Genomic DNA, 26,860 nt, shown 5'->3' with positions numbered 1-26,860 from the left:
TCGCACCAAGTCACCTTCACCCATCACCCCTGTGCTCGCTGACCTACATTGGCTCCAAGTTAAGCAACACCTCGATTTTAAAATTCTCATCCTTGTTTTCAAATCCCTCCAAGACCTCACCCCTCCCTATGTCTGTAATCTCCTCCAGCCCCACAACCCCCTGAAATATCTGCGTTCCTCTAATTCTGGCCTCATCCCTGATTTTAATCGCTCAACATTGGTGGCCGTGCCTTCAGCTGCCTAGGCCCTAAGCTCATGGAATTCCCTCCATAAACCTCTCTGCCTCTCCATCTCTCTTTCCTCCTTTAAGATGCTCCTTAAAACCTACCTCTTTGACCAAGCTTTTGGTCATCTGCCCTAATTTCTCCTTATGTGGCTTGGTGTCAAATTTTGTTTAATAACACTCCTGTGAAGCGCCTTGGGATGTTTTACTACATTAAAGGCACTGTATAAATACAAGTTGTTGTCGTTGTTGCCTCCCAAATCTGTGCCCATCTTTCCCACAACGCCATATTTGAACCTCTCCAATCAGGTTTCTGCCCCTGCCACAGCATTGGAACAGCCCTGACCAAAGTCATCAATGACATCCAATCTAACTATGATGCATAATTCCTCGTCATCCTTCTCGACCTGTCTATAGCCTTTGACCTGGTTGACCACACCATCCTCCTCCAACACCTCTCCTCTGTTGTCCAGCTGAGTGGGACCGCCCTTGCCTGGTTCTGTTCTTATTTATCCAGTCATAGCCAGAGAATCTCCGGCAATAGCTGTCCTTCCTGCTCCTGCACTGTTACCACTAGAGTCCTCCAAGCTCTATCCTTGGGACCTTCCTATTTATCATTTACATGCTGCTCCTTGGTGACATCATCTGAAAACACAATGGCCCAGAAATTCGGGTCGGGGGCTTCCCGCGGGTGCAAGCCCCCGACCTGCACTTACCTTGCGCGCCGGCAGTTGGGCTCTGGGCTCCCGTGGAATTCCGCTCCGGGGCCTGGCCCAGTTGCCGGCGCGCTGTGCTTACGTGTCCTAGGGGCGTAGTTAGTGCGATGCGTCCCCTGGGATTACGTGAGCCATGGGCAGCCAATCGGAGGAGGGAAAAGCCCATTCATAAGATTGACAGGAAGACCTGTCTAATACTCCGGCCCCAAAATAGTAGTAAACCTTCAAATAAATTTTTAAAAATCATCACACTTTTTAAATAAACTATAAATTACATTAAATAACTATTTTAAACAATAATTTAAATTTTTGAAAAAAATAATTTTATAAAAAAACGGGGCTAAAAATAAACTTACCTTGCTTTAAAAATAATAAACCTGTGGAAAAAATGTTTTAATTTTAATTAATTGACCACTTACCTTTTAAAATGCAGGCCTTACGCCTGGTTTTTACATTTCTAAAATCTAAAGACTTACCCTCACGGAAAAACCTGTAAAAAAAACGTAAGTTCAAAGCGCACGCGCAGACTCCTGCGTGCATGCGTTCGACCTCTGAACCCCTTCGTTCAGAGGAACGGAAGTGCCGGTTTCCCGCGCATGCGCATTGCATCCAAGAAACCGGCACTTCCATCGGGTCCATGCGTGAGTACCTCGTGCGTACTCACGCGTTGGGACCCGAATTTTTGGGCCAATATCAGGTTCCACATGTATGCTGATGACACTCAGCTTTACCTCACCACCTTCTCTCGTGACCCCTCCACTGCCTCTGTGTTGTCAGGCTGCTTGTCCGACATCTAGTACTAGATGAGCAGAAATTTCCTCCAATTAAACATTTGGAAGATCAAAGCCATTGTCTTTGGCCGCCAACCGTAAAATTCAATCCCACCATAAAATTCCATTCCTTAGTCAACTATTCCCTGGCCACTGTCTCAGGCTGAACCTGACTGTTCACAATCTCGGTGTCCTATTTGACCCTGAGCTGCGCTCTGACCCCATATCCTCTCCATCACCAAGACCACCTACTTCCACCTCTGCTATAACGCCAGTCTCTGCCATTACCTCAGTCAGCCATGCTTTGTTACCTCCAGACTCGATTATCTTCCACCCTCCATAAATTTGAGCCCATCCAAAACTCGTATCATAACTCGCACCAAGTCCCGTTCACCCATCACCCCTGTGCTCACTGATCTACATTGGCTCTCGGTTCACCAATGCCTCAAATTTAAATTCTCATCCTTGTGTTCAAATCCCTCTATGGTCTCGCCCCTCCCTATCTCTGTAACCTCCTCCAGCCCTACAAACCTCCGAGATCTCTGTGTTTCTCCAATTCTGGTCTATTGTGCAATCCGACTTCTTTTGCCACATCATTGGCAGCAGTGCCTTCAGTTGTCTGGGCCCTAAGCTCTGGAATTACATCCCTAAACGTCTCCGCCTCTCTCTCCTCCTTTAAGGCGCTCCTTAAAAGTTACCTCTTTGACCACTCATCTGTCGAATGTGTCTTTCTTTGGTTCGTGCCAATTTTTTTGTCTGATTACATCCCTATGAAGTACCTTGGAACGTTTTACTATGTTAATATAAATGCAAGAAGTTATCGTTAGATATGTATTTGTTGAATGAATGCACATATTTGATATATATTTGGAAAGTTGATCTTTTTATGGTAAACAGATCAAATTGAACTGTTTAATCTGGTATTTTGGTACCAGGGATAAAGGACTTCACTTACCCGGATAGACTACATAACCTGGATTGTTCTCTTTATAGCAGGTGTTCAAAATGATGAGAGGTTTTGATAGAGTAGATAGGGAAAAACTGTTTCCACTGGCAGGAGGGTCGGTAACCAAAGGACACAGGTTTAAGGTAATTGGCAAAATAACCAGAGGGGAGATGAGGAGAAATACACTGTGAATTGTTATGATCTGGAATGCACTGCTTGAAAGGGTGGTGGAAGCAGATTCAATAGAAACTTTCAAAAGGGAATTACTACTTGATGGGAAGAAATTTGCAGGGCTATGGGGAAAGGGCAGGGGAGTGGGATTAATTGGATAGCTATTTGAAAGAGCCGGCACAGGAACGATAAGCCGAATGGCCTCATTTCTTCTGTGCTGTACGTTTCTATGATTCCATAATTCCAAACTGCACCGAGATTGTAACCAAAACCTCCCTCGCTTCTTGCTGCGACCCGCTGTTCGGTTTTTACGCCGGGTACCTGCACTACTAACTGATGTCTTCAAAGCGGTTTTCCCATTGAAAGGCAATGCAGTATGGTTTTTATATATGCTGTATGCATTTGGATTAAATATGATGACAATTAACCAATAAAGCAACAATTTAGCGCGAGAGCGCACGAATGTGAAGGGCCTACGTGATGATAGCAGTGTGAGTGACCGTGCGCTGGTTGGCGGGCCCGGCCCGGCCTATCGGCGCTCGTCGCTCAACGAAGTTCGCGCCCCCATCGGCGACCGTTACCAGCACGTGCGCTGGAACGTCCGCCCACCACATTCCAGTTTGAAACGACCTGCCCGCTTTTACTGCCCGGTAGAAAAATACCGCGGTCCGCCCGGCTCACTTGTGAGAGGACCAAGCTATTTAACCACGTACCCATGACTTCTCCAAACTGTCAAAAGAAATGCAGGAGTGAGATGCACAAACAACACTGACTGAAATCATATACAGCAGGCATGGTAAAATTTGATGGCGCGCGCGAGAGAAAAAAAATGAATTACGTAAATGAAATGAAAGAAAAATCAGGTGGCAGGTCGATAAAAGGAGCATGCCGCGGTGGATGCCAAACTCTGGAAAAGCGGACGCTAGGACCCTGCGGAAGGCCAGTGCTGCGCGTGTTCTCCATGTATTATGGTACGGCGGTTATTGGAGTGACAGGCGGTCGTATGCTAAGTAGCCAAGTGAGGTCCCGCACACACATCGCTCCAGTCCCAACAAGTTTGTGCATCCCTTAGCGCTTTTTTTTTTCTCTTCTCGAGCTTGCGATACTTTTTAATCCGAAGATTTTGATTTACTTTTTCCACTCAAAGCAAGGAACTTCAGGAACAGAAAAAGAGCGATCCATTCCGCGCCCCCTCTCTATATTAACAATATTATTGTTCACTGGAGGTTGCTGTCGATCATTGACGCGGGGCTGAGTGGCTGGGCATCGTGTTGGCACCTTCTCGGCTCCACCGTTGAGTAAGGCAGTGTGTTACGGCCGGCGGCCAAGATGTTGGAAGTCACCGTGCCCGTTGCCAGAGCGGCGTCGGAGTGTGATTACTGGATCGACGGCTCCAACAAAGAGAGCGCCCTGGAAGATTACTATGAGGTCGAATCGGAACTCGGACGGTACGTCTGCAGCTAATTCCACTTTCTGTCAGCACATGTCAATCTGATCAATCGCTCAACGCAACACTTGCCAACCCCGGGTGTTTGCAGGGCTGGCACAAGGCAACGTTAGCAGTGCTGGAAAAAATTGTCAACCTTCTGCTCTTTTTGTTAAACCTCCGAACAGTTATATTAAAATAAAAACCCAAACGATTCTAACAGTGAGAAATACTGGTATTGGTTTATCTATTTGGTAGATAGTTTCTGTATCTATCTGAAAGGCAAAACGAATGAACAGGCGAGGGTTATACTTAAGTATTACAGATTAATATTTAAAGAGTGGTTTTGACATGAAAATGTTATCTGTTTGCCAATGAAGCACTGGAGACTTCGACGGTCCAAAGAACTGAATTGTTACTTTATTGGTTACTAGCTGGAGTGCCCGGCGGTGCCGAGGGTTTTTTGAGGGCATGTTGTTGTTGGGAGAGAGAGAGAGACTGGGGGGAGAAGAGAGAGGGGGGGGGAGAAGAGAGAGACGGGGGCGGGGGAAGAGAGAGACGGGGGCGGGGGGGGGGGGGGGGGGGGGCGGGGGAAGAGAGAGACTGCTGGATTTAGTTTGGGATTAGCCTGGAGAGAGAGGGGGGGAAGGAGCGCCTCAGGCCTGGCCCGATCGACCCCTGCGAAGGAAGGAAGAAGGCGAGCTCTCCCTCCCTGTCCCACCCCCTCACTCTCTCCCTCCCTGCCCCTCTCCCTCCCTGCCCCTCTCCTCACTCTCCCTCACCCTCTCCCTCCCTCCCCCTCTCCTCTCCCTCCCTCCCCCTCTCCTCTCCCCTCTCCCTCCCCCTCTCCTCTCCCTCCCTCCCCCTCTCCTCTCCCTCCCCCCCTCTCCTCTCCCTCCCCCTCTCCTCTCCCTCCCTCCCCCTCTCCCTCCCTCCCCCTCTCCTCTCCCTCCCTCCCCCTCTCCTCTCTCCCTCCCTCCCCCTCTCCTCTCCCTCCCTCCCCCGCTCCTCTCCCTCCCTCCCCCTCTCCTCTCCCTCCCTCCCCCTCTCCTCTCCCTCCCCCTCTCCTCTCCCTCTCCCTCTCCTCTCCCTCCCTCCCCCTCTCCTCTCCCTCCCTCCCCTCTCCTCTCCCTCCCTCCCCCTCTCCTCTCCCTCCCTCCCCCTCTCCTCTCCCTCTCCTCTCCCTCCCTCCCCCTCTCCTCTCCCTCCCTCCCCCTCTCCTCTCCCTCCCTCCCCCTCTCCTCTCCCTCCCCCTCTCCTCTCCCTCTCCCTCCCTCCCCCTCTCCTCTCCCTCCCTCCCCCTCTCCTCTCCCTCCCTCCCCCTCTCCTCTCCCTCCCTCCCCCTCTCCTCTCCCTCCCCCTCTCCTCTCCCTCCCTCCCCCTCTCCTCTCCCTCCCTCCCCCTCTCCTCTCCCTCCCTCCCTCCCCCCCCTCCCTCTCCCTCTCCTCTCCCTCCCTCCCCCTCTCCTCTCCCTCCCTCCCCCTCTCCTCTCCCTCCCTCCCCCTCTCCTCTCCCTCCCTCCCCCTCCCCCTCTCCCTCCCTCCCCCTCCCCCTCTCCCTCCCTCCCTCTCCCCCTCTCCCTCCCTCCCCCTCTCCTCTCCCTCCCTCCCCCTCTCCTCTCCCTCCCTCCCCCTCCCCCTCTCCTCTCCCTCCCTCCCCCTCTCCTCTCCCTCTCCTCTCCCTCCCTCCCCTCTCCCTCCCTCCCCCTCTCCTCTCCCTCCCTCCCTCCCTCCCCCTCTCCTCTCCCTCCCTCCCTCCCCCTCTCCTCTCCCTCCCTCCCCCTCTCCTCTCCCTCCCTCCCCCTCTCCTCTCCCTCCCTCCCCCGCTCCTCTCCCTCCCTCCCCCTCTCCTCTCCCTCCCCTCTCCTCTCCCTCTCCCTCCCTCCCCCCTCTCCTCTCCCTCCCTCCCCCTCTCCTCTCCCTCCCTCCCCCTCTCCTCTCCCTCCCTCCCTCCCCCTCTCCTCTCCCTCCCTCCCCCTCTCCTCTCCCTCTCCTCTCCCTCCCTCCCCTCTCCTCTCCCTCCCTCCCCCTCTCCTCTCCCTCCCTCCCCCTCTCCTCTCCCTCCCTCCCTCCCCCTCTCCTCTCCCTCCCTCCCCCTCTCCTCTCCCTCCCTCCCCCTCTCCCTCCCTCCCCCTCCCCTCTCCCTCCCTCCCCCTCTCCTCTCCCTCCCTCCCCCTCTCCTCTCCCTCCCTCCCCCTCCCCCTCTCCTCTCCCTCCCTCCCCCTCTCCCTCTCCTCTCCCTCCCTCCCCTCTCCTCTCCCTCCCTCCCCCTCTCCTCTCCCTCCCTCCCTCCCCCTCTCCTCTCCCTCCCTCCCCCTCTCCTCTCCTCTCCCTCCCTCCCCCTCTCCTCTCCCTCCCTCCCCCGCTCCTCTCCCTCCCTCCCCCTCTCCTCTCCCTCCCCCTCTCCTCTCCCTCTCCCTCCCTCCCCCTCTCCTCTCCCTCCCTCCCCCTCTCCTCTCCCTCCCTCCCCCTCTCCTCTCCCTCCCTCCCTCCCCCTCTCCTCTCCCTCCCTCCCCCTCTCCTCTCCTCTCCCTCCCTCCCCTCTCCTCTCCCTCCCTCCCCCTCTCCTCTCCCTCCCTCCCCCTCTCCTCTCCCTCCCTCCCTCCCCCTCTCCTCTCCCTCCCTCCCCCTCTCCTCTCCCTCCCTCCCCCGCTCCTCTCCCTCCCTCCCCCTCTCCTCTCCCTCCCCCTCTCCTCTCCCTCTCCCTCCCTCCCCCTCTCCTCTCCCTCCCTCCCCCTCTCCTCTCCCTCCCTCCCCCTCTCCTCTCCCTCCCTCCCCCTCTCCTCTCCCTCTCCTCTCCCTCCCTCCCCCTCTCCTCTCCCTCCCTCCCCCTCTCCTCTCCCTCCCTCCCCCTCCCCCTCTCCCTCCCTCCCTCTCCCCCTCTCCCTCCCTCCCTCTCCCCCTCTCCCTCCCTCCCCCTCTCCCTCCCTCCCCCGCCCCCTCTCCTCTCCCTCCCTCTCCTCTCCCCCCTCTCCTCTCCCTCCCTCCCCCTCTCCTCTCCCTCCCTCCCCTCTCCTCTCCCTCCCTCCCCCTCTCCCTCCCTCCCCCTCTCCCTCCCCCTCTCCCTCCCTCCCCCTCTCCCTCCCTCCCCCTCTCCCTCCCTCCCTCCCTCTCTCCTCTCCCTCCCTCCCTCTCTCCTCTCCCTCCCTCCCTCCCTCCCTCCCTCTCTCCTCTCCCTCTCTCCTCTCCCTCCCTCTCTCCTCTCCCTCCCTCACCCCCTCTCCTCTCCCTCCCTCCCCCTCTCCTCTCCCTCCCTCCCCCCTCTCCTCTCCCTCCCTCCCCCTCTCCTCTCCCTCCCTCCCCCTCTCCTCTCCCTCCCTCCCCCCTCTCCACTCCCTCCCTCCCCCCTCTCCTCTCCCTCCCTCCCCCCCTCTCCTCTCCCTCCCCTCTCCCTCCCTCCCCCCCTCTCTCCTCTCTCTCCCCCCTCCTCTCCTCTCCCCTCCCTCCCCTCTCCCTCCCTCCCCCCTCTCCCTCCCTCCCCCTCTCCCTCCCTCCCCCCTCTCCTCTCCCTCCCTCCCCCCTCTCCTCTCCCGCCCTCCCCCCTCTCCTCTCCCTCCCTCCCCCCTCCCCTCTTCTCTCCCTCCCCCCTCCCCTCTCCTCTCCCTCCCTCCCCCCCTCCTCTTCCTCCCTCCCCCCTCCTCTCCCTCCCTCCCCCCTCCTCTCCCTCCCTCCCTCCCCCCCTCCTCTCCCTCCCTCCCCCCTCTCCTCTCCCTCCCTCCCCCCCTCTCCTCTCCCTCCCCTCCTCTCCCTCCCACTCTCCCTCCCTCCCCCCCTCCTCTCCCTCCCCCCCTCTCCTCTCCCTCCCACCCCTCCTCTCCCTCCCTCCACCTCCGCGGATCAGCGCCTCAGGGCCGGCCGGTGCGTGGCCTAGCGCGTGAGGCCCGGCCGGACTCACCTTCGCTCAGGCCGCGCTCCGGGCCGACGTTGACGCGCGCGCTGTCTCCCGCCCCGCCAGCTTTTACTAAGATGGCGGTGATGGCTACGCTCGGCTCAGTCCCGCTCCGCCAGCCTTTACCAAGATGGCGGCGATCGCGGGGCGGGACGGGCGGTGCCTAGCTCGGGCGTGGCTGGCTAGGAGAGGCCGAGGCTTCGAGGCCTGCAGGTGGGGTAAGCCTCCAAGGTTGTGGCATCCGGCGGAGGTAGCGAGTCAAGAGGAAAAAAAGAGGGTGAAAGGTAGGAAAATTAATCAGCTTAGAAAAAATATTTACAAATTAATTTACTTTTTTTAAAAACAATTTCCCCTCCACACACACAGAAAGTGGGAAAAATAAACACACAGAAAGTGGGAAAAATAAATCGTTAGGAATCAAGATGGCGGCCACACACCTCAGCTCAAAAGGATTAGGCCCGCCCACACATGCAATGAAACGCCCCCCGTGACGCACCGATTGGTCAACCATCAGGTTAATCCCCTGTACGATTGGTCAGCCATCACGCCACTCAACGCTAATGAGCGGAATGTTGCCGTTTTTTGAAACTTTTTTGTATACTGTCGGATCAATTTTTGACTGACCAAAAAGTAAATACGCCTATTAGAGTCCCCTAATGATAAGCTTTCTTTTGATATAACATATGTGTAGGTACGCTCTATAACTTTTGATTGTATAGCCGGACAGACAGACGGAAAGACAGAAAGACAGACGGAAAGACAGATGGACCGTTTTATATATATAAAATTTGTCATCTTAAAGTCATATCTTTTCTTAGGCAGTCCCTTGGAACCGAGGATTACTTGCTTCCACATTAAAAATGAGTTCTCAGGTGACTGATGAGTCCAATGCTGGACCTGCAGTCTCTGTCATAGGTGGGGCAGATGGTGGTTGAAGGGGCGGGTGGGTGGGATGCTTGGGTTGACGTGCACTGCTTGCGCTTGGCTTCCGCTTGCTCCCGGCGAAGAAACTCGAGGTGTTCGGCACCTTCCCGGATGCTTCTCCTCCACTTTGTGCTGTCTTGGGCCAGGGATTGCCAGGTGTCAGTGGGATGTTGCACTTTTTCAAGGAGGCTTTGAGGGTGTCCTTGAAGCATTTCCTCTGCCCACCTGGGGCTTTCTTGTTGTGTCGGAGCTCAGAGTAGAGCGCTTGTTTTGGGAGTCTCGTATCGGGCATGCGGACAATGTGACCCGTCCATTGGAGCTGATCGAGCGTGGTCAAAGCTTCGATGCTGGGGATGTTGGCCTGCGCGAGTACACTGAGGTTGGTGCGCCTATCCTGCCAATGGATTTGCAGGATCTTGCAGAGGCAGCGTTGGTGGTACCTCTCCAGTGCTTTGAGGTGCCAGCTGTACATGGTCCATGTCTCTGAGACATACAGCAGGCGGGTTTCACTGCTGCTCTGTAGACCATGAGCTTAGTGCTGGGTTTGAGGTCCTGGTCTTCAAACACTCTCTTCCTCAGGTGACCGAAGGCTGCACTGACACACTGAAGGTGGTGCTGGACTTCGTCGTCGATGTTTGCCCTTGATGACAGTAGGCTCCCAAGGTATGGAAAGTGGTCCACGTTGTCCAAGGCCTTGTCATGGATTTTGATAATCGGGGCGGGGGTGGTGGGGGCAGTACTGTGTGGCGGGGGCAGGTTGGTAGAGGACCTTTGTTTTACGGATATTTAGTGTAAGGCCCATGCTCTCGTACGCTTCGGTGAAGGTGTTGACGATGGTTTGGAGTTCGACCTCCGAGTGAGCGCAGACGCAAGCGCGTCTGCTTACCGTAATTCGACGACAGAGGATGGGACGACCTTGGATCTGGACTGGAGGCGAAGGAGGGTGAACAGTTTTCCGGTTTTCCGTTTGTTCTGTAAATTAGCTCTACTCCAGCGGGGAGTTATTGAGGGTGAGATGGAGCATTGCAGCAAGGAAGATCGAGAAGAGCGTTGGTGCAATGACACAGCCTTGCTTGACCCCGGTCCGTAGGTGAATTGGGTCTGTGGTGGAACCGTTGGTCAGGATCACGGCTAGCATGTCGTCGTGAAGCAGGCGGAGGATGCTGCCAAACTTTTGAGGGCAGCCGAATTTGAGGAGGACACTCCATAATCACTCACGGTTGACAGTGTCGAAAGTCTTTGTGAGATCAAAGAAGGCCATGTACAGCGGTTGCTGCTGTTCCCTGCATTTCTCTTGTAATTGACGCACAGTGAAGATCATGTCCATTGTGCCCCTTAGTGGGTGGAATCTGCATTGCGACTCTGGGAGGAGCTCTTCGGCCACTGGGAGAAGGTGATTGAGGAGGATTCTTGTGATGACTTTCCCTGTGGCAGACAGCAGGGAAACTCCTCTGTAGTTACCGCTATCGGACTTGTCACCTTTCTTGAAGATGGTCACACTTATGGCATCTCTGAGATCCCCTGGCATGCTCTCCTCCTAGATAAGAGAAATGAGTTCATGAATTCGCACCAGTCGTGCTTCTCTGCCATGCTTTAGTGCCTTGGCAAGGATTCCATCTGCTCCTGAGGTCTTGTTGTTCCTCAGTTGTCGGATGGCCTTTTCAACCTCATGCCGGGCTGGAGTTGTGCTGAGATGGTGGTGGGTAGCATGCTGCGGGATGGAGTTGAGGACGCTCGCGTCGAAGACAGAGTCTCGGTTAAGGAGATCTTCGAAGTGCTCCTTCCAGCGGGCACTGACTGCCTCTCTGTCCTTGATGAGTAGCTCTCCGTTCTTGGCCCGCAGTGGGGTAGGACCTTGGGTGCTTGGGCCGTAGATGGTCTTGACTGCGCTAAAGAATCAAGCTGCTGGATCTCCTGCTCTTTCTCCGCCCACCATCTGTTCTTTAGGTTTCGAGTTTTTTGTTGGATCGCAGTGGCGTCCAATCCATATATAAATACTGCAATACCTTTCAATGGGATAACAGTTTTGAAAGACATCAGTAGTGTAGATTCCCGAATTAAAAACAACGAACATCGTTTTGCAGCAAGAAGCGAGGGAGGTTTTAGTTTAGTGAGTCTCACTATAATGACGTGAAAACCACTTGCAGGACTTCTTTGTTATTCTCTTGCAATAACATTGTTTTCTTATTTATAACTTTCATAGACGTAAGAATCCAACTTGAACCAGTTTAGCATAATAAGATGAACTTTTCAAATCAGGATAGTGGTTTCATAAGATAAGGTTAATTTCTCTTTAAAATTGCTGGTCGTTATCCATGTCCCTCGTTATCTGTTGCAGAACATCATAGTAGGTTCATTTCTGTAAATGACGATCAACAGGGCGACTGGCAGTTAGCTGTTTTTCTGTGTTTTGGCCTGTTTGGTTCTTGATTTAATCCCTTATTCTGATAGTTTTGGAATCAGGATGCTCAGATGCCCATTGCTGGTCGCTAGAAATGGCTCAGGTGGTATAAGTGTAGTACAGAACCATGCAGAACCAAAGTTCAAGGTTTGATTCTCAGTTTGTGCAATTAGCTAGTTTTAGCTGATGCATCATTTGGGGTGCTGCGAATGGCCTCGGGGCTAGGGAGAGTAAAAATCGGCGGCATTTCCTACTCTTGATCATTTTCCAGAGACTCTTGATAGAAAGTGCATATGTGGATATAACCCTTCACAGTTGAATAGCCTGCTGAAACTCACTATCTCGGCTCAGATACAAAGAAAGATTGCAAGGTAATAAGAGGACTGACAATTTTTGTATACACTTATTGCATCAAAATTCAAGAGAGGAGGGAAGAAAATTGGGGTAGAGGAATGGGAGAGCATTCACTTTTTGAATAGCTAGTACTGGGTTTATGTCCTTAGGCCACTGTCATTCATATCTCCTGCCAAGAATAAGATGATTGTTGTTGATTTTCAGCCAACCAGATACATGATCCTTGCAGAAGCTGTGAATTTAGTGGGCTGTGTTCAGGGAAGATGACTGTAGTTGGAGAAGTCAGCTGAAGGAAAATCTATGGGAAATAAATCTGGAGCTAAAATTAAAGTATAAGAAAGCCCAAAATAATGTTAGATGAGTTGTGCAAATTTACACCTGTAGTAGTATTATGATCCTGCTCAAGCTGGTACTGACACTGACTGCTAGGTATTGGTTCAGTTCGTCCTTATTGGCTTTCCTGGCTACTACATGTGTAGGAATAAGGGTTCCACTTCTAATGTATATAAAATAAAATTGTGTGACATTCAAAGGGAAAGGTTTAGTTCAGATGCCCTCTGACATTATTTACTGTAGGCTGTTGCACATTCTGTCAATTAGCAGGAAACAGTAAAAGTGTATTTCCATGCAAGTCCTAGTCAGCCAGTCACATTCAAGGGTTTTGTCTGAGAATGTAAAAATACATCTCATTAACTCAGAAGAGCTTTACATTCAAGCTTGACACTGTAACCACACTGCCTACACCAAATGCTACCCACACACTCATTCTTTTTCTAGTTACTGGAAGACTACCATTACACAGCATCCATTTTGAACTGTTTTTTATATGTTAGATCATATTTAAAGAAGATTCAGGCAGCACAAAATCAGTAGAAAATCCTTAATTTATGCTCTGCAGTGTAACAGTGTATGCTCTAGGTATATAAATTCAGTTAGTGAAAATTGTTTATTAATTGTTAAGGCAATTATTTAGCTCTAAAAGTAATTTGATCAATAACTAATTTTATAGAAGCTTTTCATTAATATATATAAATGTCAGATTTCTACAGCTAATTCCTAAACTACAATTTAAATATTAACTCTGAAGCTGCTGGGATCTGCACCTTATTTTGCTACCACTGCATTAGACTATCCTTTTCATTGTTTCTTAAGATTAATCCCCACATCCCATATATTTTTTTTAGCAAGCTTGTAATACGACTATATATGGTGCCCATGTCCCCAGTGGGTAACTTTTCTTGAAGGGAGCATGAGTTGGCGACAGAGCTACAACAGTATTGCTCTGATACCCCAATCACACTCCCTTCTAATGTGGCTGCTGATGGGAGTTGGGGGTCAGTGAATTTACCCTTGTATCTGTGTGTTAGCTTTTACATCTGAGATGGATTTATTTGTAATGACACATAGAACAAAACACCACGCACTCTTACAATCCATCAGTCATCTCGCTCATCAGTTAATTTATATATTTGTTTTACCTAGTACAGTAAACTCTTTCTTATCTGGCACCTACGGGACCAGGATGGTGCCAGTTGATGAAAAATTCTGGATAACAGAGAGGTATACCTACCAAGGCAATTTTTAACACAAACAAAAATAAAAACCACTGACTAACTCGGCCACTGCGGGAGACTCTGACTCGGCAAAACGAGTGCTGGATGGATTCGGCAAGATTACCGATTATCTATTTTGCCGGTTATTAAAGTATTCCGGATGATTAAGTGCCGTTTAAACAAGAGTTTACTGTACTTCATTCTGGATTACCCTTCTTCAGACCTAAACATCTAGTCTCATCCTCACAGTCCTTATTACCTCTGCAACCTGATTTCCAATATCAGTTCCTACAATGGGGAGCAGAGCCAGGAAACGTCAGTGTAAAACCAGGCTTGTTTGTTGGTTGAAAAGCTCCTTGAGAATTGTTTTTTCAGCCAGTACAAAGTTACTTTATTGAAGCTTGACTAAATCGAAATCAAAAATGAAATAATAAATGGATGACAGAAATTCTTGCCAGTGAAAGAAAGAAAAGCCCACAGAAAGAAAAGCCCACAGAAAGAGTTATGTTGGCCAAGGTAGCTGAAACATGATTCCTCATCAATTGGGCAAGTGATTTGTCGCAGTGCCACATTACATGACAAATACTGCAATTATTATCCTACAGTGCAAGGTTCTCTACTCATTTTAATTTTAAACAGTAGCATGTTTTTAAGTGCCAGTGTCTAAAGTGGTAGGACATTTCCAGCTGGTTACTATAACAGCTATTGTGCGGTCTGCATGTGCTCTGCTTCACTTAACGGTGCTTTAATTCAAACTCTTAACACTGAGGGAGTTGAGCTCTTGCTACTGTACAAGCAGCTGCTACAATTTAGTGTACTTTTAGCGAAGGGGACAAACCTGTTTAGTGCCAACATGACTATTGTTTGGAAGTTCTTTCCTGGATGAATCCACTCTAACCTAGATCAACTACTGTCTAGTTTGATTCAGTCAGTATATGAGATGATTCACCCTTAATAATGTCAGTCAGGGAATTGAGCTTACCACGAACTTTCAAAAATAGTCATCCTGGCACAAAATTTATAGCATTTTTCACTTTCACTGAGCAGAAAAAATGATTGATAGAAACATAAGTCCCGATTTTAACAGAGTGGGAATCAGATGGTGTCAAAACCTCCTGACTTTGGCAACATTAGCACCGGGTCATTTTAACTCCCAGGCCTTATTTGCATGCCGCTGGTCAGCTGACTGCCCAAAATGGGCAGAATTGGCAGCTGGTTGGTGGGTGGCTGCAGAATTTCTGGCGGCAGGAGGTTGCCGGCTAGCACCAAAGGAACTGTCGCTGGCAACAAGGCAAGTGGTGAGAAGGAGGTTTGAGGAGGGTCTCGCAGGAAGGATGTGGGGGAGCCTTTGGTTGGAGAGGCAAGCATTCCTTGTGTGGTCAGGAGAAGTAGTCCTGCTCCTCCAGACCACACAAGGAAAGTATAATGCCAGAGGAGGCACAAACAGGTATGTTTGCGAAAACCTTTTTTTATATTTTCCTTGTGTGGTCAGGAGGAGCAGGACTACTTCTCCTGACCACACAAGGAATGCTGTCTTCACCTGGTAGGAAAGCAATAACAACTTCCCCGCTCAGGCCATAGTTAATATTGCAGTCAGGACCCAATGATATAGTTGGACCCTAATCTGCATATTTATAGAAGGACCCCACTAGCTTCAGATGGGCATCCTTGCCACCTGCTCAGAAGATCAGGTTCGTTTGAAGAAGGCGGGATCGGTGTTAAACATCAGTGGACAATATTAACTGCCTATCCGTCCTCTTTTCGCCAGGCGGGCAGGGTTAAGATTGTCCCTATAGTGTAGGACATTTCCAAGTAAATTCATTTTTGAAAAATGTGAATGATGGCAATAAAGGGAGTCACATCCCATTTAAACAGAAGTGAAATTTTAAAAATAGACATCAATGATTTAAAGTATATATGTATTGACAGTTATTTCTCAGTAATCAATTGTAGATTATCAATTGATAAATTTGTAATGATTACGTCATAGTCAGTGATTCTTTAGTGTGGACATCATTATATAGTATTAAATAGTATTTAAGGCACAGAAACAGGCCATTTGGCCTAATGGGTCCATGCCAGTGTTTATGCTCCACATTTATCTGTGTTGAACTTCATTTGCCAATTATATGCCCATTCTGCAAGTTTATTAATGTCCTCCTGTAACTTGTTGCAGCCCTCCTCAGCATTGACTATCCCCCACAATTTGGTATCATCTGCAAATTTAGAAATTGTGTTTTTGATTACTAAGTCTAAATCATTAATGTAAATTGTGAACAGCGGTGGTCCCAGCACTGATCCTTGTGGAACACCACTACCCACCTTCTGCCACTGTGAATAGCTACCCTTTCCTCCTACTCTCTACTTTCTGTCCTGAAGCCAGCCAGCAGTCCATTCTGCTACTTCAAATCAACTTTTATTGTCATTGTTAGTGCACAAGTGCAGTACAACGAAATGTAGGTTTGCGGCTCCCGAGAGTGTACAATTTGGATTAGGACACTTAAACATTTCAACATACATTTGTACATATATATTAGCATAAATATGACCATAATAAAGTGCATCGGCAGATGTGCAGGCTTTAGTGTTTATTTGTGGAGTTCAGTAGGCTGACAGCCCTGGGAAAGAAGCTGTTCCTAAATCTGGTCGTACGGGTGCGAATGCATCTGTAGCGTCTTCCAGATGGTAGGAGGGCGAACAGACTGTGGCTGGGGTGGGTAGGGTCTTTGATGATGGACCGTGCCCTCTGTAGGCAGCGTTTCTGATATATATCTATGACATATATATATGTCCCCTGACTCTGCATTCTCTGACCTTGTTCATCAGTCTATTATGGGGTACCTTATCGAAGGCCTTTTGAAAATCCAGATAAATTACATCCACTGCATTACCATTGTCTACTCTCTATGTTACCTCTTCAAAAAATTCAATAAGGTTGGTCAAGCAAGACTTTTCCTTTTGAAATCCATGTTGGTCATTCATTGTTATATTTTTGGTTTCTAGATGTTCTTTTATTTTCTCCTTTAGTAGGGATTCCATTATTTTTCCTACCACCGATATTAAGCTGACTGGTCTATAATTCCCTGGACATGTTCTATCCCCCTTCTTAAATATCAGTATTGCGTTAGCTATCCGCCAGTCCTCTGGCACTATACCTTTTTCTAACTAATTATTAAATATGCGTAGTAATGCCTCTGCTATCTCTTCCCTAGATTCTTTTAAAATGTGTGGATGCAATCCATCCTGAGCAGGGGTTTTATGCTCTTTGAGTTTGATTAATTTATTTAATATATCCCCTTTTTTATTTTGAATGCACTTTCTCATTGCTAATCTCATCATCCAATGTAATGTCCACCTGTTCTACCTCCCTGGTAAATACTGAAGCAAAATAATTATTTAATATTTCTGCCATCTCTCTATCATTACCTGTGGCATTATTCTGTCTATCTCTTAATGGCCCTATTCCCAACCCAACCTTCCTTTTTATTGATGTGCCTATAAAATATTTTACTATTTTTTATGTTCCTTGATAATTTAATTTCATAGTTCCTCTTTGCCTCCCTAATTGTTTTTTTGACTTCTCTCCTAATCTTTTCGTATTCTCTCTTTATCATGCACTCCCCTGCTGTCTACGTACTTCATGTATGCCTCTTTCCTTACCCTCAGTTGTTCCCTTATGGCTTTATTCATCCATTATAGATTGCTTGAGAATTATTCTTGTGATTTAGGATGCTCCTTGATTCATTTACTCCCCTATAATTACTCCCACGTATTTATTATTTTCTGTAAAGGAAAAGAACTTTATACTTCCAGAACCTTGTGGGTAGCATGTGCAAAATCCTTGCGCAGTACAGCCCACTGAAGGGAAAGGTTTTCTCTGTGTGGTATGCGTGATGAAGTCTTAAGTGTGTTTGTAACGAGTGTATTTACAATTTTACTGATAAGATCAAGCTCCATTTTGAAAGGAGACACATGCCATAATTTGGAGTTGGAGATAGAGTTGATACTACTACAGTTTTGTCACAAATAAGTTTAAAGAAAACTGAAAAAAATATATAAGGTTGTGGGGGACTACGGTCTCCCGCGTAAAGAAATAGGCAACACAGCGAGCTGCAAGAAATAGGTCTTTACTCCAACTCTCACAATACAGTACTGAATTCGTGAAGCCCGCGAACCTGTGATGACTCACGGATTGGTCACCTGCTGGAACCTGATTGGTTTTCCTTCTATCAGCAGCAGGCAAGTCTGAACGTGCCTTATTCCTCTCAGCTTGCAACTGTCTTGCGGGGGGAGGGGAATACAGCAGTTAAAAGGGGATTATACAGGTTTATCTACATACACACAGTGTTTCCCCCAAGGTAAGTGTGGCTGTGCATTCCTGCTTACCTGGAGCCTTGCTTTATTTCCAATCCAGCTAAAACGACTTTCAAAGTTAGTTTCTCTTTTAAAAATAACATAAGATTTACCAAAAACGTTTTATAAGTACTTTCACTTTCATTTTTCAACCTTTTAAAAGGTAGACATACAGGGACACAGACAGGGCCCTAAGCCTCCCACTCGATTTAAAATGTTGCCCAGCACCAGATTCACAAAGGGACACAGACAGGGCCCCAAAGCCATAAGTAGTTTCACTTTCATTTTTCAACCTTTTAAAAGGTAGACATACAGGGACACACACAGGGCCCTAAAGCCTGCCACTCGATTTAAAATGTTGCCCAGCACCAGATTCACAAAGGGACACAGACAGGGCCCCAAAGCCTGGCACTCGATTTAAACCGCCTGCCCCAAAACAGCCCCGGCAACGCCGGGCTCCCCAGCTAGTTTCCAATATATTTCATAGTGCTTGGAGCGACATGATAATTTAGCAATTAAACCTTCTAAGTGACTTGAACGACAGGGTGGAGGGAGACATCGCAAACTTGTTTAACTATATACATTAATAAAAAAAACTTTAAAGAACAAATTGACCTCAGAAAGTACATGAAACTTGTATTCAAGCAAACTCCTTTAATTGTAAAAGAGAAAGAAAATTAATTGCAGTAAAATTTAAAAAAATCCAGACTATCAAATTCCCCTAAAAGCTCTTTTTCGCATGTTTTAGAGCTCAAAAATCCCCAAAATATAAAGCCTAATTAATTGGTACATTTAGGATTTGGAAGTCTTTAAAGTAAATAATGTCTTAATGTAGAGTCTGCTTCAAAATACTGGTCTATAGTCAGATATAGAGACAGACACTGTAGTGACACTTAACAAGTCTTTTCCTGTACAATTAAGCTGCTAAACTGACAATCCCTAGAATTTAAAAAATAAGGATAATGTTACATTACTTCTGTGCAAGACCATTTAGTATCATGTACAGATAATACAGGACCCTCCCAAGATGTCATATTTATAACATTGTAACAACTACTGGGCATTGTACAAAGTTTTAATTGAAATTCCTCAGAAGTATTTGCCTCAACAACATTAGTGATAATGTATTCTACCACCTTCTTCTTAGGCAGTCCCTCGGAGCCGAGGATGACTTGCTTCCACATTAAAAATGAGTTCTCAGGTGACTGATGAGTCCAATGCGGGACCTACAGTCTCTGTCACAGGTGGGGCAGACGGTGGTTGAAGGGGTGGGTGGGTGGGGTGCTTGGGTTGACGTGTGCGCATGGCTTCTGCTTGCTCCCGGCAAAGAGACTCGAGGTATTCGGCGTCTTCCCGGATGCTTCTCCTCCACTTTGTGCGGTCTTGGGCCAAGTATTCCCAGGTGTCGGTGGGGATGTTGCACTTTTTCAAGGAGGCTTTGAGGGTGTCGTTGAAGCGTTACCTCTGCCCACCTGGGGCTCTTGCTGTGTTGGAACTCCGAGTAGAGTGCATGTTTTGGGAATCTCGTATCGGGCATGCGGACGATGTGACCCGTCCATCGGAGCTGATCAAGCGTGGTCAAAGCTTCGACGCTGGGGATGTTGGCCTGAGCGAGAACACTGACGTTGGTGCGCCTATCCTGCCAATGGATTTGCAGGATCTTGCGGAGGCATCGTTGGTGGTACCTCCCCAGTGCTTTGAGGTGCCTGCTGTACATGGTCCATGTCTCTGAGGCATACAGCAGGGCAGGTATCACTGCTGCTCTGTAGACCATGAGCTTGGTGCCGTGTTTGAGGTCCTGGTCTTCAAACACTCTCTTCCTCAGGCGACCGAAGGCTGCACTGGCACACTGAAGGCGGTGTTGGACTTCGTCATCGACGTCTGCCCTTGTTGACAGTAGGCTCCCGAGGTATGGAAAGTGGTCCATGTTGTCCAAGGCCTTGTCGTGGATTTTGATAATCGGGGGGCAGTACTGTGGCGGGGGCAGGTTGGTAGAGGACCTTTGTCTTACGGATGTTTAGTGTAAGGCCCATGCTCTTGTACGCTTCGGCGAAGGTGTTAACGATGGTTTGGAGTTCAACCTCCGAGTGTGCGCAGATGTAAGCATCGTCCTATTCACTGTTCTCAGGGTAGAATGTGAAAACATACTTGAAAGTATCGTTCTATTTCATTCAGCAATCTATTTGCAGAGGTTGCCCTTTGCTGAAGTGAGTGCCCCTGGGTAAGGAGGTGAGTAAAGGTTGCATGAGTGGTACAGGATGTGCTTTGACTTACCTTGACGACCTTTGTGTGGTCAGTGAACCTCTTCCTGCATTGTGTGGAAATTCTTGGGGTGGTGGAGGATTCACTGACCACCTCTGCCATCTCCATCCAGAGAATCTGCTGCACTCTTAAAAGGGCTTCCTGCCCCAGTACCTGACAGTTTGTTTCTTCTGACCCCCACTTCAGAAAATAATGATCCCCTTTAACTGACTACATCATTTTAAAGATTGTAGCAGAATTGAATTTCAGGAAACCTATCAGGAGTGATATTACCGCTCCAAACTGCATAGCAAATGAGCCTCCTAGGAGGAACTTGCAGTAGGTTAGCGGTGGATTCATATTATCAGGCGCTATTCCTCCTGTGCTGTTGATCCGCCAATGGGAGGAGAATTCAGCTCATATTGTTCAGACAATCGGGTCATACAATCATGGGGCTGGATTTTATCAACCTTGGCGGCTTCGTGGTGGGCGATGTTGGTGGCGGGTCCTGACCCCGCTGCTGGCTCCAGCCTGCTGTCCAAAATGATTTTTCCCTGATTGAGCTTGTTAAGCCCGCCCAACGCATTTGTCGGCCAATTGAAGAAAGTGGATCTGATGACGTCATTTGATGATGCGTCATCAGCTGGTTTCCTTAAAGGGACAATGCGCAAATTTACTTTGGCAGTTGTGCTGCTAGTGTTCTACAGCATTGAGATGCTGCAAACACTGACAAGCACTGCACAGGGGTGCATGGCTGCACCCAGGCTCTCCCATGACTCCCTCCATATGCTTATGGAGGGAGTCATAGCACGCAGGGAGGTTCTCTTCCCTTCCAATGGGCGGACGAGACCTCCCCAGGAAATCAACGCAGCCTGGTTGCACGTTGCACAGGAAACCTTTCAATGACCTCAGTAGATCACGAAACGTTACTGCAAAGTGACACTCAACCTCATCCTGCTGTGCCACTCATCACATCCCCATCACTCTGCTTTCCCTACCCTACTTCTGCACATCCTTACTCACACCAACTTACCTTGCACCCCCACCCATCCCTCTCTATCTACATTTGTGTGAACCTTTGGAAGTGGCTTAGTGAGTTGCAGTGAATGGTGAGACATAACGGTACCCCCCGCAATGGTGATGAGTGTGAAAGGAATGGCTTGGGCTTTGTATAGATGCTTTATGGTGTTGGTGTGGGGTGGTGCCAACCTGGCGCATCATGTGGCATCCAGGGTGTACAGCGTCAAGTGAAGTAAATCTGGCTATGGTAAGGCCATCCCTGGCATGCCGGGCAGCAGTGTGATGATGCCCTGTGTCCTGTGCAGCATCAGTTGATTGCAGAGAAGGTTGGTGTTGTTGTTGGTGCTGCTGGTGTTGGGGCTGATCATGCTGGGATTTAAAAAAAAAATTGTTTATGGGATGTGGGCGTCGCTGGCAAGGCCAGCATTTATTGCCCATCCCTAATTGCCCTCGAGAAGGTGGTGGTGAGCCGCCGCCTTGAACCGCTGCAGTTTGTGTGGTGAAGATACTCCCACAGCGCTGTTAGGTAGGGAGTTCCAGGATTTTGACCCAGCGACGATGAAGGATCGGCGATATACTTCTAAGTAAGGATGGTGTGTGACTTGGAGGGGAACTTGGAGGTGGTGGTGTTCCTATGCGCCTGCTACCCTTGTCTTTCTAGGTGGAAGAGGTCACGGGTTTGAGAGGCGCTGCCGAAGAAGCCTTGGCGAGTTGCTGCAGTGCATCTTGTAGATGGTACACACTGCAGCCATGGTACGCCAGTGGTGGAGGGAGTGAATGTTTAAGGCGGTGGATGGGGTGCCAATCAAGCGGGTTGCTTTGTCGTGGATGGTGTCGAACTTCTTGAGTGTTGTTGGAGCTGCACTCATCCAGGCAAGTGGAGAGTATTCCATCACACTCCTTATTTGTGCCTTGTAGATGGTGGAAAGGCTTTGGGGGGTCAGGAGGTGAGACACCTTGTGAATACCTAGTCTCTGACCTGCTCTTGTTGCCACAGTATTTATGTGACTGATCCAGTTAAGTTTCTGGTGAATGGTGACCCCCAGGATGTTGATGGTGGGGGATTCGGCGATGGTAATGCCGTTGAATGTCAAGGGGAGGTGATTAGACTCTCGCTTGTTGGAGATAGTCATTGCCTGGCACTTCTGTGGCGCGAATGTTACCTGCTACTTATCAGCCCAAGCCTGAACGTCATCCAGGTCTTGCTGCATGCGGGCATGGACTGCTTCGTTATCTGAGGAGTTGTGAATGGCGCTGAACACTGTGCAGTCATCAGCAAACATCCCCATTTCTGACCTTATGTTGGAGGGAAGGTCATTGATGAAGCAGCTGAAGTTGGTTGGGACTAGGACACTGCCCTGAGGAACTCCGGCAGCGATGTCCTGGGGCTGTGATGATTTACCTTCAACCACCACAACCATCTTCCTTTGTGCTAGGTATGACTCCAGCCAGTGGAGAGTTTTCCCCACGATTCCCACTGACTTCAGTTTTACTAGGGCTCCTTGATGCCACTCTCGGTCAAATGCTGCCTTGATGTCAAGGGCAGTCACTCCCACCTCACCTCTGGAATTCAGCTCCTTTGCCCATGTTTGGATCAAAGCTGTAATAGGTCGGGAGCTGAGTGGTCTTGGCGGAACCCAAACTGGGCATCAGTGAGCAGGTTTCTGGTGAGTAAGTGCCGCTTGATAGCACTGTCGATGACACCTTCCATCACTTTGCTGATGATTGAGAGTAGACTGATGGGGCGGTAATTGGTCGGGTTGGATTTGTCCTGCTTTTTGTGGACAGCAGATACCTGGGCAGTTTTCCACATTGTCGGATAGATGCCAGTGTTGTAGCTGTACTGGAACAGCTTGGCTAGAGGCGCAGTTAGTTCTGGAGCACAGGTCTTCAGCACGATATCCGGGATGTTGTCGGGGCCCATAGCTTTTGCTGTATCCAGTGCGCTCAGCTGTTTCTTGATATCACGTGGAGTGAATCGAATTGGCTGTAGACTGGCTTCTGTGATGGTGGGGACCTCAGGAGTAGGCCGATATGGATCATCCACTCAACACTTCTGGCTGAAGATTGTTGCAAATGCTTCAGCCTTGTCTTTTGCACTCACATGCTGGGCTCCACCATCATTGAGGATGGGGATATTCATGGAGCCTCCTCCTCCCGTTAGTTGTTTAATGGTCCACCACCATTTACGACTGGATGTGGCAGGACTGCAGAGCTTTGATCTGATCCGTTGATTGTGGGACCGCTTAGCCCTGTCTATAGCATGTTGCTTCTGCTTTTTAGCATGCATATAGTCCTGTGTTGCAGCTTCCCCAGGTTGACACCTCATTTTTAGGTATGCCTGGTGCTGCTCCTGGCATGCTCTTCTACACTCCTTATTGAACCAGGGTTGGTCCCCTGGCTTGGTGGTAATGGTAAAGTGAGGGATATGCCGGGCCATGAGGTTAGAGATTGTGGTGGAATACAATTCTGTTGCTGATGATGATCCACAGCGCCTCATAGATACCCAGTTTTGATCTGCTAGATCTGTTCTGAATCTATCCCATTTAGCACGGTGGTAGTGCCACACAACACGATGGAGGGTGTCCTCAGTGTGAAGACGGGACTTCGTCTCCACAATGACTGTGCGGTGGTCACTGCTACCAATACTGTCATGGACAGAAACATCTGCAACAGGTAGATTGATGAGGACGAGGTCAAGTAGGTTTTCCCCTCATGTTGATTCTCTCACCACCTGTCACAGGCCCAGACTGGCAGCTATGTCCTTCAGGACTCGGCCAGCTCGGTCAGTAGTGGTGCTACCGAGCCACTCTTGGTGATGGACATTGAAGTCCCCCACCCAGAGTACTTTCTGTGCCCTTGCTACTCTCAGTGTTTCTTCCAAGTGGTGTTCAACATGGAGGAGTACTGATTCATCAGCTGAGGGAGGGCGGTAGGTGGTAATCAGCAGGCGGTTTCCTTGCCCATGCTTGACCTGAAGCCATGAGACTTTATGGGGTCCGGAGTCAATGTTGAGGACTCCCAGGGCCACTCCTTCCCGACTACATACCACTGTGCCACCACCCCTGGTGGGTCTGTCCTGCCGGTGGGACAGGACATACCCAGGGATGGTGATGGGGGAGTTTGGGACATTGGATTCTGAGAACCAAGGTGAGATAGTTTCAAGGGCACCGATGCTGGTGTAATAGATGGCAGGTGAACTTGAGATGCGATCTGTCAGTGGTGAGAGAGGTTGTTCCAATGAGGCGACACTGGATAGAGAGTTTATTCCAAACACTTGCAACCTGAATAAAGCTCAATCTGTCTTCCAAATGCAGTAAGCAACAGCTTCTGAGCTTGGAAAGTGAACAGCTGAGAGATGGGAGCTTTTATAGCACATTTGCAGCTGTCAAGTAATGAGATGATTCCATGGTCATACAACTCCCGACCTGCTTACCTGAAGTGATCCCCGAGCAGCATGGACCCCGTGGGCGACCTCGTAAAATGTAAAGGTGAGCTCAAAATACTTCTTAATGGGCTGTTAACAAGGTCATAATGACCTAAATTGCCTCCCCCACCATTGCATGTCAGGTCTGTTCAGCGCTGACAGACCTAACATCTGGGAAAGGTGCGCTGTGGCGGGTTAACAGCAGGGTCCCAACCCGCTGTCAAAAAAAAACATTTTCCCACCGAACACGCCCGCTGACTCCCATAGATTCAAAGAATGGTTACAGTACAGAAGGAGGCCATTCAGCCCATCGAGCCAGTGCCGGCTCTCTGCAAGAGCACTTCAGCTGGCCCCACTCCCCCGCCCTTTCCCTGTAGCACTGCAAATTTTTTTCCTTCTGGTACTTATCCAATTCCCTTTTGAAAGCCACAATTGAATCTGCCTCCACCACTCTTTCAGGCAGTGCATTCCAAATCATAACCACTTGCTGCGTAAAAAAGTTTTTCCTCATGTCGCCTTCGGACCTTCTGCCATCTCTATCAAATCTCCTCTCAACCTTCCCTGCTCTAAGGAGAACAATCCCAGCTTCTCAAGTCTATCCACGTAACTGAAGTCCCTCATCCCAAGAACAATTCTTGTAAATCTATTCTGCACCCTCTCTAAGGCCTTCACATCCTTCCTAAAGTACGGTGCCCAGAATTGGACAGAATGCTCCAGTTGAGGCCGAACCAGTGTTTTATAAAGGTTCATCATTACTTCCTTGCTTTTGTACTCTATGGGCTGGATTTTCATTGAGGAGGCGGGACTACAACTTTCGGGGTTGTAGTCCCGCCTCCATTAAGTTGCAGCCAACCCACGCAATTTTGACTTGATTGACCTTGTTGAGCCCGCCCAGCGGGCTCAGCAGGCCAATTAAGAGCCACCCGGCAACAGGTGATGTCACAGATTGATATTTCACCTGTCAAGACCTTTTGACAGATGAAATATCCACGTTTGACAGCTGTTTGAAGCTGTCAAACAGTGACAATCTGTACTCCAGGTTAATTCCTTCCTCTCAGGATGATTTAGAGATCTCTCCAGAACAGAAAGCTGAAAGCTGCAATTTTTGACAGATCGCGGCCATTCTGCTTTCTGTGCCGGTGAGATGAGGGACTCCTGAGACCTGAAGGAAGGAAGGCTGTAAAGGTAAGTACATGTAAGTAAAACTTCTTTAAACACTTTACACACACCAAACACACTTACCTTTGCACTCATGCACCCATCACTCAACTGAACACCGGACATCTCGACCCCTCCAAGCCCTTCATCCCGACGGCCCGCCTCGCTAACTTGGCGTGGTTTGGAGCCGTCGGGAATCCCACATTTCACCAATGAAAATAGGGATTAGGCTAAAAACTGCCTGTTAACTACCTGCTAACAGGCAGTTAATTGGCACTAACCCCCTTCCTGCCTCGGGGAGGCGGATCCCAGTGCAGGTCGTGTACCCGCCTCCTTTGAAACTGGCATGGAGGCAGGTTGGGGGCGGGATGGGTTCGTGCCCCGCGATTTCGGGATTTTAACCCCCCACACGCCTCCAATCCCGCCTCCACGGCCCAATGAAAATCCTGCCCTTTGCCTCTATTAATAAAGCCCAGGATCCCGTATGCTTTTTTAACTGCTTTCTGAACCTGCCCTGCCACCTTCAATGATTTGTGCACGTGTACCCCCAGATCTCTCTGTTCTTGCACCCACTTTAGAATTGTACCCTTTAGTTTATATTGCCTCTCCTTGTTCTTCCTACCAAAATGTATCACTTCGCACTTTTCTGCATTAAATTTCATCTGCCACGTGTCCGCCCATTCCACCAGCATGTCTATGTCCTCTTGAAGTCCACCACTATCCTCCTCACTGTTCACTATACTTCCAAGTTTTGTGTCATCTGCAAATTTTGAAATTGTGCCCTGTACACCCAAGTCCAAGTCATTAATATATATCAAGAAAAGCAGTGGTCCTAGTACCGACCCCTGGGGAACACCACTGTATACCTTACTCCAGTCTGAAAAACAACCGTTCACCACTCTCTGTTTCCTGTCACTTAGCCAATTTTGTATCCACGCTGCCACTGTCCCTTTTATTCCATGAGCTTCAACTTTGCTGGCAAGCCTATTATGTGGCACTTTGGAAGTCCATGTACACCACATCAACCGCATTACCCTCATCAACCCTCTCTGTTACCTCATCAAAAAACTCAATCAAGTTAGTTGAACACGATTTACCTTTAACAAATCCGTGCTGGCTTTCCTTAATTAATCCTCACTTGTCCAAGTGACTGTTAATTTTGTCCCGGATTATGATTTCTAAAAGCTTCCCCACCACCGAGGTTAAACTGACTGGCCTGTAGTTGCTGGGTTTATCCTTACACCCTTTTTTGAACAAAGGTGTAACATTTGTAATTTTCCAGTCCTCTG

At 49.2% G+C, this 26,860-nt stretch overlaps 1 protein-coding gene across 1 annotated transcript in view; it reads left to right on the top strand.

Moving 5' to 3' along the window:
• Positions 1–3,462: 3,462 nt before the first annotated feature.
• Positions 3,463–26,860, top strand: part of LOC147124458 (calcium/calmodulin-dependent protein kinase type IV-like) — a 418,574-nt gene continuing 395,176 nt past the window's right edge. The window contains exon 1 of the mRNA XM_085987367.1: positions 3,463–4,274. Within this exon, the coding sequence (XP_085843493.1) occupies positions 4,156–4,274 (119 nt within the window). The 5' untranslated portion in view covers positions 3,463–4,155. The remainder of the gene's footprint in view (positions 4,275–26,860) is intronic.

This window comes from Somniosus microcephalus, chromosome 1 (assembly GCF_052327205.1).
Source record: "Somniosus microcephalus isolate GS21.2 chromosome 1, FLI_Smic_1.0, whole genome shotgun sequence".
Lineage (NCBI taxonomy): Eukaryota > Metazoa > Chordata > Chondrichthyes > Squaliformes > Somniosidae > Somniosus > Somniosus microcephalus.
Note: the sequence above shows the minus strand (reverse complement) of the source record. Positions and strands in the feature narration are given on the sequence as shown.